The 14,145-nt window shown below is 49.0% G+C and overlaps 1 protein-coding gene across 4 annotated transcripts in view; it reads right to left on the bottom strand.

Moving 5' to 3' along the window:
- wdr27 (WD repeat domain 27) overlaps positions 1-14,145 on the bottom strand; it is a 775,220-nt gene that overhangs the window by 691,126 nt on the left and 69,949 nt on the right. For all 4 annotated transcript variants that reach the window (XM_072513118.1, XM_072513130.1, XM_072513116.1 and 1 more), the window contains 2 exons: positions 5,375-5,453; positions 865-942 (listed from right to left, as the gene is read on the bottom strand). In XM_072513118.1, coding sequence (XP_072369219.1) covers positions 865-942; positions 5,375-5,453 — 157 coding nt within the window. The remainder of the gene's footprint in view (positions 1-864; positions 943-5,374; positions 5,454-14,145) is intronic.

Here is a 14,145-nt window from a genome sequence, read left to right as displayed (position 1 = left end):
ACACCAGTCGGTAAAAGCCTGTTTTGCATCTCTGTCCACGTCCAATTTCACCCCAATGCATGGTATCAAAACAGCACTGGTCAGCACCGCACATCTGAACTGAAACACTAACCAAATTTCTTAAGCTATTGAAATCTTGGGCGCGATTTAACTAAATGGGTTCCATAGCGAGCACGTTTAGCCCCGTATTTCCCAGTGCTCACAGCGCCGTGAAACACAACGCTATCAAACGTCACTCGGATTAGATAGGGGCCCTCAGTTGGGAACACGCGACCGAGGCCGCACTTAGTCGCGTTTTGGCTCACCGGAACTTCTCAGTGTAGCGAGAGTTCATTTTTAAATGGTGTCCCATGTCTGGTGCACCCCGACCCCTCCCCCCCCCCACAGTCCCAACCCACAATTGGGAGGGTCCCCGCCCCAACTAGCTGTCTCACCAATATGCAGATTTGTCAAAATGAGATCCCGCCCACAAAGATCGTGTTAGATTTTGTGAGACATTGGGAGCCAGGTAGATCTTGGGAGTGATGTCTCCTGGTTTCTATCGGTCACATTGCACCGCAGCGTGTTGCTTTCGGGCACATGTGGCGGTTCGATCACGCCCAAAGAGTTTGCTTTATATTTACCATTAGAAACAGATGCAAACTATCGCATAACAAATCCAATACACCATATAAATATATGTACGTTATGCTTGATTTTCTTGTAATTCCACGTTGATGTGTTCTATCCAGAACATTGGGAGGGACGGTTACAAACAAGCACCAATGGATTCAATACCATTTTTCACAACTGTACAATATCCCCAATATTTTTGTATGCAGATCTGAGAAATTAAGACGACTTTTTTGCAGATGGTTCCCTTACTTCAGACTGCTATTTGCCTCCTTTTTCACTGAGCTGATAGATTTCCGGGGATTTACCGTCGGCGTGAACATGTTCACACTGCAACAGAATTATTAATGTTGTTGAATTGTATCAAATTTGAATAATACTTATTTTAATGAATCAACATTTAAATCATTTAGCAATTGACATTTTGAACTAATTATTTGGCAACTGATATGGACAGATTGTACACTTCGGACCAGATTTTCATCTGACAAAAATAGAAGTGCATAAACAGTGGAAACTGCTACTGAACTAGAACATAGACATAGAACATATAGTGCAGAAGGAGGCCATTCGGCACATCAAGTCTGCACCGACCCACTTAACCCCTCACTTCCGCCCCATCCCCGTAACCCAATAACCTCTCCTAACCTTTTTGGACACTAAGGGCAATTTAGCATGTCCAATCCACCTAACCTGAACAGTCTTGGGAGTGTGGGAGGAAACCGGAGCACCCGGAGGAAACCCACTCAGACAAGGGGCGAACGTACAGACTCCGCACAGACAGTGACCCAGCGGGGAATCTAACCTGGGACGCTGGCACTGTGAAGCCACAGTGCTATCCACTTGTGCTGCCGTGCTGCCCAACTAGTTCACTCAACTATTTGGGGCTGGAATCACACAGCCCTGCTGATGTGCTTCTGCCATGACCATGATTGGTGTGGCAGAGGAGCCCGAGAAGAGGTTGGGACCAGGATACCACAGGTTCAAACCTTGCCTGGGAGTTTGTTAAGCCTTGCAAGAACACTGCTGCAAAAGAACCAAAGCCAAGGAGGGAATTTTCAAAGTCAGGAGACCCCATGATACTCCCCTTGGATGGGCTGCCTTGGGGGGAATCATCAGCCGGTATACTCAAAAGCAAGGGGCATATCAGCCTCAAAAATGCGGTCCTCATTTAAATCCAAGCATTATTTGTGGCTTGGCTGCTGAAGAGCAGATAAGTGAAATGTTTGCAAACGGCTGAGCCAAGACCCATAATGAGCAAACACCTCAGGTGCAAAGCAATGCTTGCGATGTCCAAACACAAATCAGTGAACATTATATGAAAATGAATATCATTTATTGTCACAAGTAGGCTTCAAAATGAAGTTACTGTGAAAAGCCCCTAGTCGCCACATTCCGGCACCTGTTCGGGCAGGCTGGTACGGGAATTGAACTGTGCTGCTGGCTGCCTTGGTCTGCTTTCAAAGCCAGCGATTTAGCCCAGTGTGCTAAACTGTGCATTATAGATTTTCTGGCTTCAACTAAGTTAAGGGGAAAGGTGCAATCACCTGTCAGTGAGGTTTCAGTTAAGGCCAAGATGTCAATGCAATCATCCACAATAGCTTCATGGAAGAAAAGGTGCCCTTCTGGGGGAGATGTGCAGAAGGTTGGTGAGAGCTGCTCAGCTGGCAGAGTCCACAGGATTAGCAGCAGGAGAGGTAATTTGGACAGAAACGAGATGAACCCCAGTGGGTGCGCTGGGCAGGAACGTCGATCAGAGAGGAAAATAGGGCAAATGATGTTGCTGCTCATAGCGAATTGGTACAGAGTACCTCGATGAGCACTTCACAGTTTGCCCAGAGAGGCACAGAGCGGAGCTACGCAACTGTGGTAAGACAGCAGGAAGATAGAGGAGTACTCAAGGGTTGCTGTAGGGAACTGGAAAGGCAGAGTACCATAAAATGGAGGTGAGAAGCATGATTATTAAGGAAAATGGTCCAAGAGGGGTAAAAAGAGCAAAAGTGGACCACATTTGAAAAAAACTTTAAAAATATAAATGTCTTGAAATTTTAACTCTCCCCTATGAATATTCATAAACAATATTTTAAACTCCTGTATGAGGAGGCACAGAGAAGACAAAGAGAGATGACCTGGAATGCCATATGGCGAATGTACATTTCACTTTACTGAAATCTGGCACAAATTTTCTGAATATTAATTCCAGAGAAACCAACTACCTTTACAGGCACAGTAATAGTCGTGGTGACTGTGTGTGTGTCTGTGAGTGGGGGGGGGGGGGGGGTTTAGAACTTTCCTGTTGCCAAAATGACATTAAATCTGTGAAATGGTTCAATCCCAGTTGTACTGTTATTTTACAGCAGAGCTCAAAGCTGCATTTTGGACCCAAAGTAAATAAGCACAAAAGAAAACTATTGTTCTCACATTTTGATATCATATTATTGCAGCATTACAGTACTACATAAAACACTGTGCACAGTACTAACTATAAAGTTCTGCATTTTCCACTCAGGTTCTCCTGGATTCCTGAATTAACTTCAGTGGACCGGATTTTAAGAGCAGCAGTGAGCTGGCATTAAAAAGGATATCACTAGCTCGGTGTTACTTTTCCCAAAGTGAATTGCATTCTGGCACAAGCAAATGGATCTCTGGTGCCAAGCAACAGTGGTATCAAGCGCGGTCCAACGGCCTTGTGGCGCCCAACTCAGCCGTTAAATCTCGCAAGAGGACTCTCGCAACATTTGCAATGCTCAGGATGCCTCCCGAGATCTAACGAGATCCAGATTTGTATATTCAGTTCCGGCTCATTTATATGTCTGAGCCGGAGTCTCCCAAAGATCGTGATCGAACACCACCACCTTTCGGAGACCTCACTTAGTACTGGCCCACACAAACGTGGACCAAATGTAACGGCACCTGGGGCAGTCTCCCAGGCCATGGGAGACCCCCGGGTGGCTGGGTTCTGGGCAGGGCGGTACCTTGGTACTTTCACTGCCACCCAAGAACTGCAAGTCTGTCACCTTAGCAGTGCCACCCAGGCATCCTGGGCAAGAGGTTCAGAGATCGGGGCGGAATTTAAAAATGGCGTTCCGATCCCTTCTGTGCAGGAAACGAAGGTAAGTGTGGCAAGTGGAGAGTATTCCATCAAATTCCTGACTTGTGCCTTGTAGATGGTGGACAAGCTTTGAGGAGACAGGTGAATTATTCGCCACAGAATTGCTATCATCTAAGGTGCTTATGTAGACACAGAATGGCTAGCCCAGTTCAGTTTCTAGTCAATGGTAATGCCTAGAATGTAGATTGTGGGGTTTGAGCGATGGTAAAGGCGTTGAATGTCATGGGGCAATGTTAGATTGGCCATTGTCTGGCACTTGTGTGGTGCGAATGCTACTTGCCATTTGTTAGTTCAAGCCTGAATAGTGTCCAGGTGTTGCTTCATTTGGACCTGGACTGCTTCAGTGTCTGAAGAGTCGCAAATGGTGCTGAATATTGTGCAATCATCCACTAACAATCCCACTTCTGACCTTATGATGGAAGGAGGGTCGTTGATGAAGCAGCTGAAGATGGTTGGGCCTAGGACACTACCCTGAGGAACTCCTGTAGTGATGTCCTGGAACTGTGTTGATTGATTTCCAACAACCACAGGCACCTTTTTTTGTGACAGGTGAAACACCAACCAGTGAAGGGTTTTCCACTTGATTCCCGTTGACTCCAGTCCAGCTATGGTTCCTTTATGCCATACTTAGTCAAATGCTGCCTTGATGTCAAGGGTAGTCCCCCTCACCTCACCTCTGGCATTCAGCTCTTTGTCCATGTTTGAACCAAGGCTGTAATGAGGTCAGGAGCTGAGTGGCCCTGGCGGAACCCAATCTGAGCGTCCGTGAACAGATTACTGCTGTTCAAATGCCACACGACAGATCTGTTGATGACTTCTTCCATTACTCTACTGATGACCGATAGTAGACTGATGAGTTGGTAATTGGTTGGTTTGGATTTATCCAAAGTTTTGTGTACAGGACACACCTGGGCAGTTTTCCACATTTCCGGGTAGATGCCAGTGTTGTAGCTGTACTGGAACAGCTTAGCTAGTGATGTGGCAAGTTCTGGAGCACAAGTCTTCAGCACTATTTTCAGAATATTGTCAGTATACTGTACAAATAATGATGCTTTTTCAAAATAAAATTATAAAACGTTCAGATAACACCGAGCTACCTCCCCCCCTCAACTTTGGCAGATGATAAAGCCTTTCTGTAACCATTCTCCATTTGGTCCTAGATGGATCCCTACATATGCAAATCACTCTCGGGTTAGGGCACACCAGCAGAACAGGAAGATCTTCAGAACAATAACCAACGTGTAGCTGGGTTCTGCAACAGTGGAAAATCCCAGCTAATGTGCTGAATGAAACTTGCTTCAAACATACAGCACGGTAGCACAGTGGTAACACAGTTGCTTCACAGCTCCAGGGTCCCAGGTTCAATTCCCGGCTTGGATCACTGTCTGCACGTTCTCCCCGTGTCTCCATGGGTTTCCTCCGGGTGCTCCGGTTTACTCCCACCATCCAAAGATGTGCAGGTTAGGTGGATTGGCCATGCTAAATTGCCCTTAGTGCCCAAAAAGGTTAGGTGGGGTTACGGGGATAGGGTGGAGGTGTGGACTTGGGTGGGGTGCTCTTTCTAGGGGCCGGTGCAGATCTGCGAGGCCGAATGGCCTCCTACTGCACTGTAAATTCTATGATACCGACTGTGTTCACAGTTACTCTTACCTTGTTGGTGCTGAGGTATAGCCAGAAGACTTTACTTTGGTATGAAACACAACCGGTTTGTCTTTTATACTGCTAGTAGCTGGTTCCAAGAATTCAAAATGGAAAGAACTGTGTTAAATTTTGCAGGAATGTTAAAACACAGTTCTTTTGCATTAATAGCGATTGAAGAAATACTGTAATTTGCAATATGTATAAATGAAGAAAATAGCTGGTATATAAGCGTTACTGGCACTTAATAAGAGACTATTTATAGCATTCGCTTTATCAAGATAGGCAAAATAATAGAAGCATGAAAAAGACTATGCTACGTTACATAAATAAAATTCTGATAAAATATATTGTGGAGGGACAGCACGGTGGCGCAGTGGTTCACACTGCTGCCTCATGGCTTGAAGGTCCCAGGTTCGATCTCGGTTCTGGGTCACTGTCCGTGTGGAGTTTGCACATTCTCCCCGTGTTTGTGTGGGTTTCGCCCCACAACCTAAAGATGTGCAGGGTAGGTGGATTGGCCACGCTAAATTGCCCCTTAATTGGAAAAAATGAATTGAGTACTCTAAATTAAAAAATATATATATATTGTGGAATCTTCTCATTTTTAGTTTTCACTTTAATCAGAGTTTAGTGCTTAAAGATAGTACTGTTATAGCACAGTGTTATATTGCAAAAATTAGTTGTATTATAATGCATTGTTGTTATGATACAGTATGTGTTATAGTGTCATGCTGCAGTGTTATAATATAATATTCCTGTTAAAGTAAAACACTATATATTAATACATCAATAGAAGAATGTTTTTTCTGCTACAGTATACCTGTATTATGGTGCATTAATATGTCAATGTTATAGCACCAAAATTTCTGTACTGTAACATCAGTGTTATAGTACCAGACTATATTAACGCTGCAGCATACTGCCAACATACATATAATGATGCAGTATTATTGTTATTGCACAGTAATATATTATCTTTGTGTTAACTACAGTATTTGTTTAATATATTACTGTTATAGTGGAGTAATATTTTACCTTCAAATGTACCACAGTTCTTCATTTAGGTCAGCTAGGTGATTGGCACACATGGAAACTCACTGCTGCGCTTACGTGTACAAACCAAGTGATGCACGATCAATTACTGCAAAGACGAGGTTAAAGCATAACTGAAGGCTTTAATAGACTAGAACTGTTCCCCAGCAGCTCAGGAACAGAATGAGGGCTGCTGGGATGGCACCGACTCTTATACCCCACCTATCTGGGCGGAGCTACATACTATACAGATAATTGTAAACCCCCAGGTTTGACCAATGGAACTTCAGCCTCTCGGGTGCTGCAATACCTGATAATACCACATACACCCCCTGTTAAAAAAGTCTGGCGGGGGTGGTGGCCAGCGGCTACAACTGTATTCAACATGGTATGATCAGATATGGAGGTACCGTGATACCTCCTTACAGTGTTTAGAGGATATTTACAGACATGGCAGATATATACAGTCAGTGTTTATTATTTACAGTTACAGATTGGTTAAGATGAAGCAATCAGTCGGTCGGGTGCCCTGGTCGTCCTCTGGGATCGTCTGGGCCTCGGTGGTGATTCCGGTGGGGGTCCAGGCGTCTGCGACTCTGGGAGCATTGCTTCGGCCTCCATGGCAGCTTCGTCACCCCAAGACGGCGCTGGTGGGGAGAGCAGTTGACCTGTAGGGGGCGTTGGTGGGTGGGAGGGCCCAGGCAGGAGGACTAACCCTCCTGTGAGGTGCTGCGGAGCGGGGGGGGGGGTTGGGGTGCGGGGGGGGTTCCGGCGGGCGCCAGGTCCCGTAGGGAGACCGTATCTTGTCGGCCGTCAGGGAACGCCAATTAAGTGTATTGGGGGTTATGGTGCAGCAGATGGACACTCTCGACCAACGGGTCCGACTTGTACGCCTGCACGTGTTTTCGGAGCAGGATGGGTCCGGGTGTCGCTAGCCAGATCGGGAGCGCAGTCCCGGAGGAGGACTTCCTGGGGAAGAGAAGGAGGCGTTCATGAGGTGTCTGATTGGTGGTCGTAAAGAGCAATGACCGGATGGAGTGGAGGGCTTCCTGGAGTACTTTTTGCCAGCGGGAGACCGTAGGGCCAGTAGGACGGTCTTCCAGACCGTTCCGTTCTCCCTCTCTACCTGCCCGTTTGCCCGGGGGTTGTAACTGGTCGTCCTGCTTGAAGCGATGCCCTTGCTGAGCAGGAATTGACGCAGTTCGTCGCTCATAAAGGAGGACCCCCTATCACTGTGTATGTACGCGGGTAAACCGAACTGTGCAAAGATACCATAGAACATAGAACATTACAGCGCAGTACAGGCCCTTCGGCCCTCGATGTTGCGCCGACCTGTGAAACCACTCTAAAGCCCATCTACACTATTCCCTTATTGTCCAGATGTCTATCCAATGACCATTTGAATGTCCTGAGTGTTGGCGAGTCCACTACTGTTTCAGGCAGGGCATTCCACGCCCTTACTACTCTCTGAGTAAAGAACCTACCTCTGACATATATCTATCTCCCCTCAATTTAAAGGTTTGTCCCCTCGTGCTAGACATCATCATCCGAGGAAAAAGGCTCTCACTGTCCACCCTATCCAATCCTCTGATCATCTTGTATGCCTCAATTAAGTCACCTCTCAATCTTCTTCTCTCTAACGAAAACAGCCTCAAGTCCCTCAGCCTTTCCTCATAAGATTTTCCCTCCATACCAGGCAACATTCTGGTAAATCTTCTCTGCACCCTTTCCAATGCTTCCACATCCTTCCTATAATGCGGCGACCAGAATTGCACGCAATACTCCGCACCGGAGTGTTGTATAGCTGCAACATGACCTCATGGCCCCTAAACTCAATCCCTCTCCCAATAAAAACTAACACACCGTACGCCTTCTTAACAACCCTCTCAACCTGGGTGGCGACTTTCAGGGATCAATGTACATGGACACCGAGATCTCTCTGCTCATCCACACTGCCAAGAATCTTACCATTAGCCCAGTACTCAGTCTTCCTGTTATTCCTTCCAAAATGAATCACCTCACACTTTTCTGCATTAAACTCCATTTGCCACCTCTCAGCCCAGCTCTTGCAGCTTATCTATGTCCCTCTGCAACTTGTACCATCCTTCCGCACTGTCCACAACTCCACCGACTTTAGTGTCATCTGCAAATTTACTCACCCAGCCTTCTACGTCCTCCTCCAGGTCATTTATAAAAATGACAAACAGCAGTGGCCCCAAACCAGATCCTTGTGGTACACCACTAGTAACTGGACTCCAGTCTGAACATTTCCCATCAACCACACCCTTTGCCTTCTTCCAGTTAGCCAATTTCTGATCCAAACTGCTAAATCACCCTGAATCCCATGCCTCCGTATTTTCTGCAGTAGCCTACCATGGGGAACCTTATCAAACCCTTTACTGAAATCCATATACACCACATCAACTGCTTTACCCTCATCCACCTGTTTGGCCACCTTCTCAAAGAACTCTATAAGGTTTGTGAGGCACGACCTACCCTTCACAAAACCGTGTTGACTATCTCTAATCAAATTATTCCTTTCCAGATGATTATACATCCTATCTCTTATAAACCTTTCCAAGATTTTTCCCACAACAGAAGTAAGGCCCACTGGTCTATAGTTACCGGGGTTATCTCTACTCCCCTTCTTGAACAAGGGGACAACATTTGCAATCCTCCAGTCTTCTGGCACTATTCCTGTAGACAAAGATGACTTAAAGATCAAGGCCAAAGGCTCAGCAATCTCCTCCCGAGCTTCCCAGAGAATCCTAGGATAAATCCCATCCGGCCCAGGTGACTTATCTATTTTCACACTTTACAGAATTGCTAACACCTCCTCCTTATGAACCTCAAGCCCTTCTAGTCTAGTAGCCTGAATCTCAGTATTCTCCTCGACAACATTGTCTTTTTCCTGTGTGAATACTGACGAAAAATATTTGTTTAGCACCTCTCCTATCTCCTTGGACTCCAAGCACAACTTCCCACTACTGTCCTTGACTGGCCCTACCCTTACCCTAGTCATTCTTTTATTCCTGACATATCTATAGAAAGCTTTAGGGTTATCCTTGATCCTACCTGCCAAAGCCTTCTCATGTCCCCCCCTGGCTCTTCTTAGCTCTCTCTTTCGGTCCTTCCTAGCTAACTTGTAACTCTCGAGCACCCTAACTGAACCTTCATGTCTCATCATTACATAAGTCTCCTTCTTCCTCTTGACAAGTGTTTCGGCTGCTTTAGTAAACCACGGTTCCCTCACACGACCACTTCCTCCCTGCCTGACAGGTACATACTTATCAAGGACACGCAGCAGCTGTTCCTTGAACAAGCTCCACATTTCCATTGTGCCCATCCCCTGCAGTTTTCCTCTCCATCCGATGCATCCTAAGTCTTGCCCCATCGCATCATAACTGCCTTTGCCCCAGATATAACTCTTGCCCTGCGGTATATAACTATCCCTTTCCATCACTAAAGTAAACGTAATCGAATTGTGGTCACTATCACCAAAGTGCTCACCTACCTCTAAATCTAACACCTGTCCTGGTTCATTACCCAGTACCGAATCCAATATGGCCTCGCCTCTCGTTGGCCTATCTACATACTGTGTCAGGAAACCCTCCTGCACATATTGGACCAAAACGGACCCATCTAATGTACTCGAACTATAGCGTTTCCAATCAATATTTGGAAAGTTAAAGTCCCCCATAACAACTACCCTGTTGCTTTCGCTCCTATCCAGACTCATCTTTGCAATCCTCTGGAACTTTTCGGAGGCCTATAGATAACCCCTAACAGGGTGACCTCTCCTTTCCTGTTTCTAACCTCAGTCCATACTACCTCAGTAGACGAGTCCTCATCAAACATCCTTTCTGCCACCGTAATACTGTCCTTGGCTAACAATGCCGCCCCTCCCCCTCTTTTACCACCTTCCCTGAGCTTACTGAAATATCTAAATCCTGGCACCTGCAACAACCATTCCTGCCCCTGCTCTATCCATGTCTCCGAAATGGCCACAACATCGAAGTCCCAGGTACCAACCCATGCCGCAAGTTCACCCACCTTATTTCGAATGCTCCTGGCATTGAAGAAGACACACTTTAAACCACCTTCCTGCCTGCCGGTACACTCCTGCAACTTTGAAACCCTACTCATGACCTCACTACTCTCAACCTCCTGTATACTGGAGCTGCAATTCAGGTTCCCAAGCCCCTGAACTAGTTTAAACCCTCCCGAAGAGCATTAGCAAATTCCCCCCCCAGAATATTGTTACCCCTCTGGTCCAGGTGCAGACCATCCAGTTTGTAGAGGTCCCACCGACCCCAGAATGAGCCCCAATTATCCAGAAATCTGAAACCCTCCCTCCTGCACCATCCCTGTAGCCACGTGTTCAACTCCTCTCTCTCCCTATTCCTCGTCTCGCTATCACGTGGCACGGGTAACAACCTAGAGATAATAACTCTGTTTGTCCTAGATCTAAGTTTCCACCCTAGCTCCCTGAATTCCTGCCTTACATCCCCATCCCTTTTCCTACCTATGTCGTTGGTACCTATGTGGACCACGACTTGGGGCTGCTCCCCCTTAAGGATCCCGAAAACACGATCCGAGACATCACGCACCCTGGCACCTGGGAGGCAACACACCAACCGTGAGTCTCTCTCGTTCCCACAGAATCTCCTATCTATCCCGCTAACTATGGCTAATGCTCTACTCCTCTCCCCCCTTCCCTTCTGAGCAACAGGGACAGACTCTGTGCCAGAGACCTGTACCCCATGGCTTAACCCTGGTAAGTCCCCCCCCCCCAACAGTATCCAAAGCGGTATACTTGTTACTAAGGGGAATGGCCACAGGGGATCCCTGTGCTGACTGCTTCCTCCCAGCCCCTCTCACCGTCACCCATCTATCTTTATTCTTCGGAGTAACTACATCCCTGAAGCTTCTTTCTATGACTAACTCTGCCTCCCGAATGATCCGGAGGGCCATTGAGGGCCTTGATGACGGTGGTGGCAGTCATGTCGGGGCAGGGGATGGCGATGGGGAACCGGGAGTACTCGTCAATCACGTTCAGGAAATACGTGTTGCGGTCGGTGGAGGGGAGGGGGCCTTTGAAGTCCATGCTGAGGCTTTCAAAGGGACGGGAAGCCTTTATCAGGTGCGCCCTGGCCGGTAGAAGTGCGGTTTGCACACCGCGCAGATTTGGCAGTCCCTGGTGGCTGTCCTGATCTCCTCGATGGAGTAGGGCAGGTTGTGGGTCTTAACAAAGTGGAAAAAACGAGTGACCCGGGGTGGCAGAGGTCCTCGTGGAGGGCTCGGAGGCAGTCCACTTGTGCGGTGGCACATGTGCCGCGGGACAGGGCGTCAGGAGGCTCGTTTAGCTTCCCGGGACGATACAAGATCTCGTAGTTGTAGGTGGAGAGTTCCGATCCTCCACCGCAAGATCTTGTCATTTTTTATCTTGCTCCGCTGTGCATTATCGAACATGAAAGCAACCGACCGTTGGTCAGTGAGGAGAGTGAATCTCCTGCCGGCCAGGTAATGCCTCCAGTGTCGCACAGCTTCTACTATGGCTTGGACCTCCTTTTCGACTGAGGAGTGGCGGATTTCAGAAGCATGGAGGGTACGGGAGAAGAAGGCCACGGGTCTGCCCGCTTGGTTGAGGGTGGCCGCCAGAGCTACGTTGGACACATCGCTCTCGACCTAGAAGGGGAGGGACTCGTCAATGGCGTGCATCATGGCCTTTGCAATGTCTGCTTTGATGCGGCTGAAGGCCTGGCGGGCCTCCATCGACAGGGGGAAGGTTGTAGACTGGATTAGGGGACGGGCTTTGTCTGCGTAGTTATGGACCCACTGGGTGTAGTAACTAAAAAACCCGAGGCAGCGCTTCAGGGCCTTGGGGCAGTGAGGGAGGGGGAACTCCATGAGGGGGCGCATGCGTTCAGGGTCGGGGCCGAAAACTCCATTTCGCACTACGTAGCCGAGAATGGCTAGATGGTCGGTGCTAAATCCGCATTTATCCTTATTGTACGTTAAGTTAAGGATTTTAGCGGTCTGGAGAAATTTTCGGAGGTTGGTGTCGTGGTCCTGCTGGTCATGGCCGCAGATGGTGACGTTATCGAGATACGGAAATGTTGCGCGCAAGCCGTGCCGGTCAACGATTCGGTCCATCTCGCGTTGGAAGACCAAGACCCGGTGTTAGTGACACCGAAGGGAATCCTTAAAAAATGATAGAGCCGCCCATCTGCCTCGAAGGCAGTGTATTTGCGGTCGCTCGTGCGGAGGGGTAGCTAGTGGTAGGCGGACTTGAGGTCCACCGTGGAGATGACCTTATAATGCGCGATCATGTTTACCAGGTCGGATATGCGGGGGAGAGTGTACGCGTCCAGCTGCGTAAACCTGTTGATGGTCTGGCTGTAGTCAATGACCATCCTATGTTTCTCCCCGGTCTTTACCACCACTACCTGGGCTCTCCAGGGACTGTTGCTAGCTTCAATGACCCCTTCCCTTAGTCGCCTCTGGACCTCCGACCTAATCAAGGTCCGGTCCTGTGCACTGTACCGCCTGCTCCTGGTGGCGGCGGGTTTGCAATCCGGGGTGAGGTTCGCAAACAGGGAAGGCGGGTCGACGTTAAGGGTCGCGAGGCCACAGACAGTAAGGGCCGCCGAATTTGAAGATCAGACTTTGCAGATAACATTGGAAGTCCAACCCCAGGAGTGTAGCCGCGCAGAGGTGCGGAAGGACATAAAGGCGGAAATTGTTGAATTTCCTTCCTTGGACTGTGAGGTTTGCTAGGCAGAACCCCTTTATCGCCACTGAGTGGGAACAGGAGGCCAGGTAGATTCTTTGATTTACAGGGTGGGTAAAAAGTGAACAGCGCCTTACCGTGTCGGGGTGTATAAAGCTCTCCGTGCTCTCAGAGTCGATCAGGCAGGACGTCTCGTGGCCGTTGATGAAGACCGTCGTCGTTGCTGTTGAGAGTGTTCGATGTCGAGTTTGGTCCAGAGTCACCGAGGCCAGACGCAGTAGCTGTGAATTTTGATCGGGCAGTATATAGTCGACTGGGCTGGGGTCCTGGGGCCCCATCCAAGATGGCGTCTCCCATGGGTCGCACATGGTGGTCGGAGATGGACAAAATGGCGGCTCCCATCCGTCCAGGGAGGTGTCCGGGGAACAAGGTGGCAGCGCCCGTGGGCCGCACATGGCCCTAGGATACGGGGGTGGCGGTGACTGCTGGCCACCTGGGGCCCGGGGGGAAGTTCGCTGTAGCAGCCCGGAGTCGCTGCTGGAGACCGCGGCCACCGCTCGTGCCTGGCAGACCCCCACAAAATGGCCCTGCTTGCCGCACCCTTTGCAGGTGGAGGTGTGGGCCAGGCAGCGCTGGCGGGGGTGCTTTTCTTGCCCGCAGAAGAAACAGCGGGGCCCATCGGAGTTGGTGGGCCGCCTTACAGCGCAGGCCTGCGGGGACAGGGGGAAGGTCTGTGAGGCTGCCGCTGCGGGATTCCATGCTGCCCAGGGGGCCGCCGCGTGGTCGGGCACATCGAATTGTGCGTTCCTGGAGGCAACGTCCATGGACCCGTGGCTCTCTAAGTCCCAGGGTGTCTTTCTCTAAAAGACGCTGGCGGATCTCTGAGGAGCTCATACCTGCTACGAATGCATCCCGGATTAGGAGTTGCGTGTGGTCGCTCGCCGAAACTTGCGGGCAGCCACAGCTTCTGCCCAGCACCAGCAGCGCGCGGTAGAACTCCTCCAACGATTCCCCA

This window comes from Scyliorhinus torazame, chromosome 1 (genome assembly GCF_047496885.1).
Source record: "Scyliorhinus torazame isolate Kashiwa2021f chromosome 1, sScyTor2.1, whole genome shotgun sequence".
Classification (NCBI taxonomy): domain Eukaryota; kingdom Metazoa; phylum Chordata; class Chondrichthyes; order Carcharhiniformes; family Scyliorhinidae; genus Scyliorhinus; species Scyliorhinus torazame.
The sequence above is the reverse complement of the archived record's forward strand: the minus strand, read 5'-3'. Positions and strand labels throughout refer to the sequence as shown.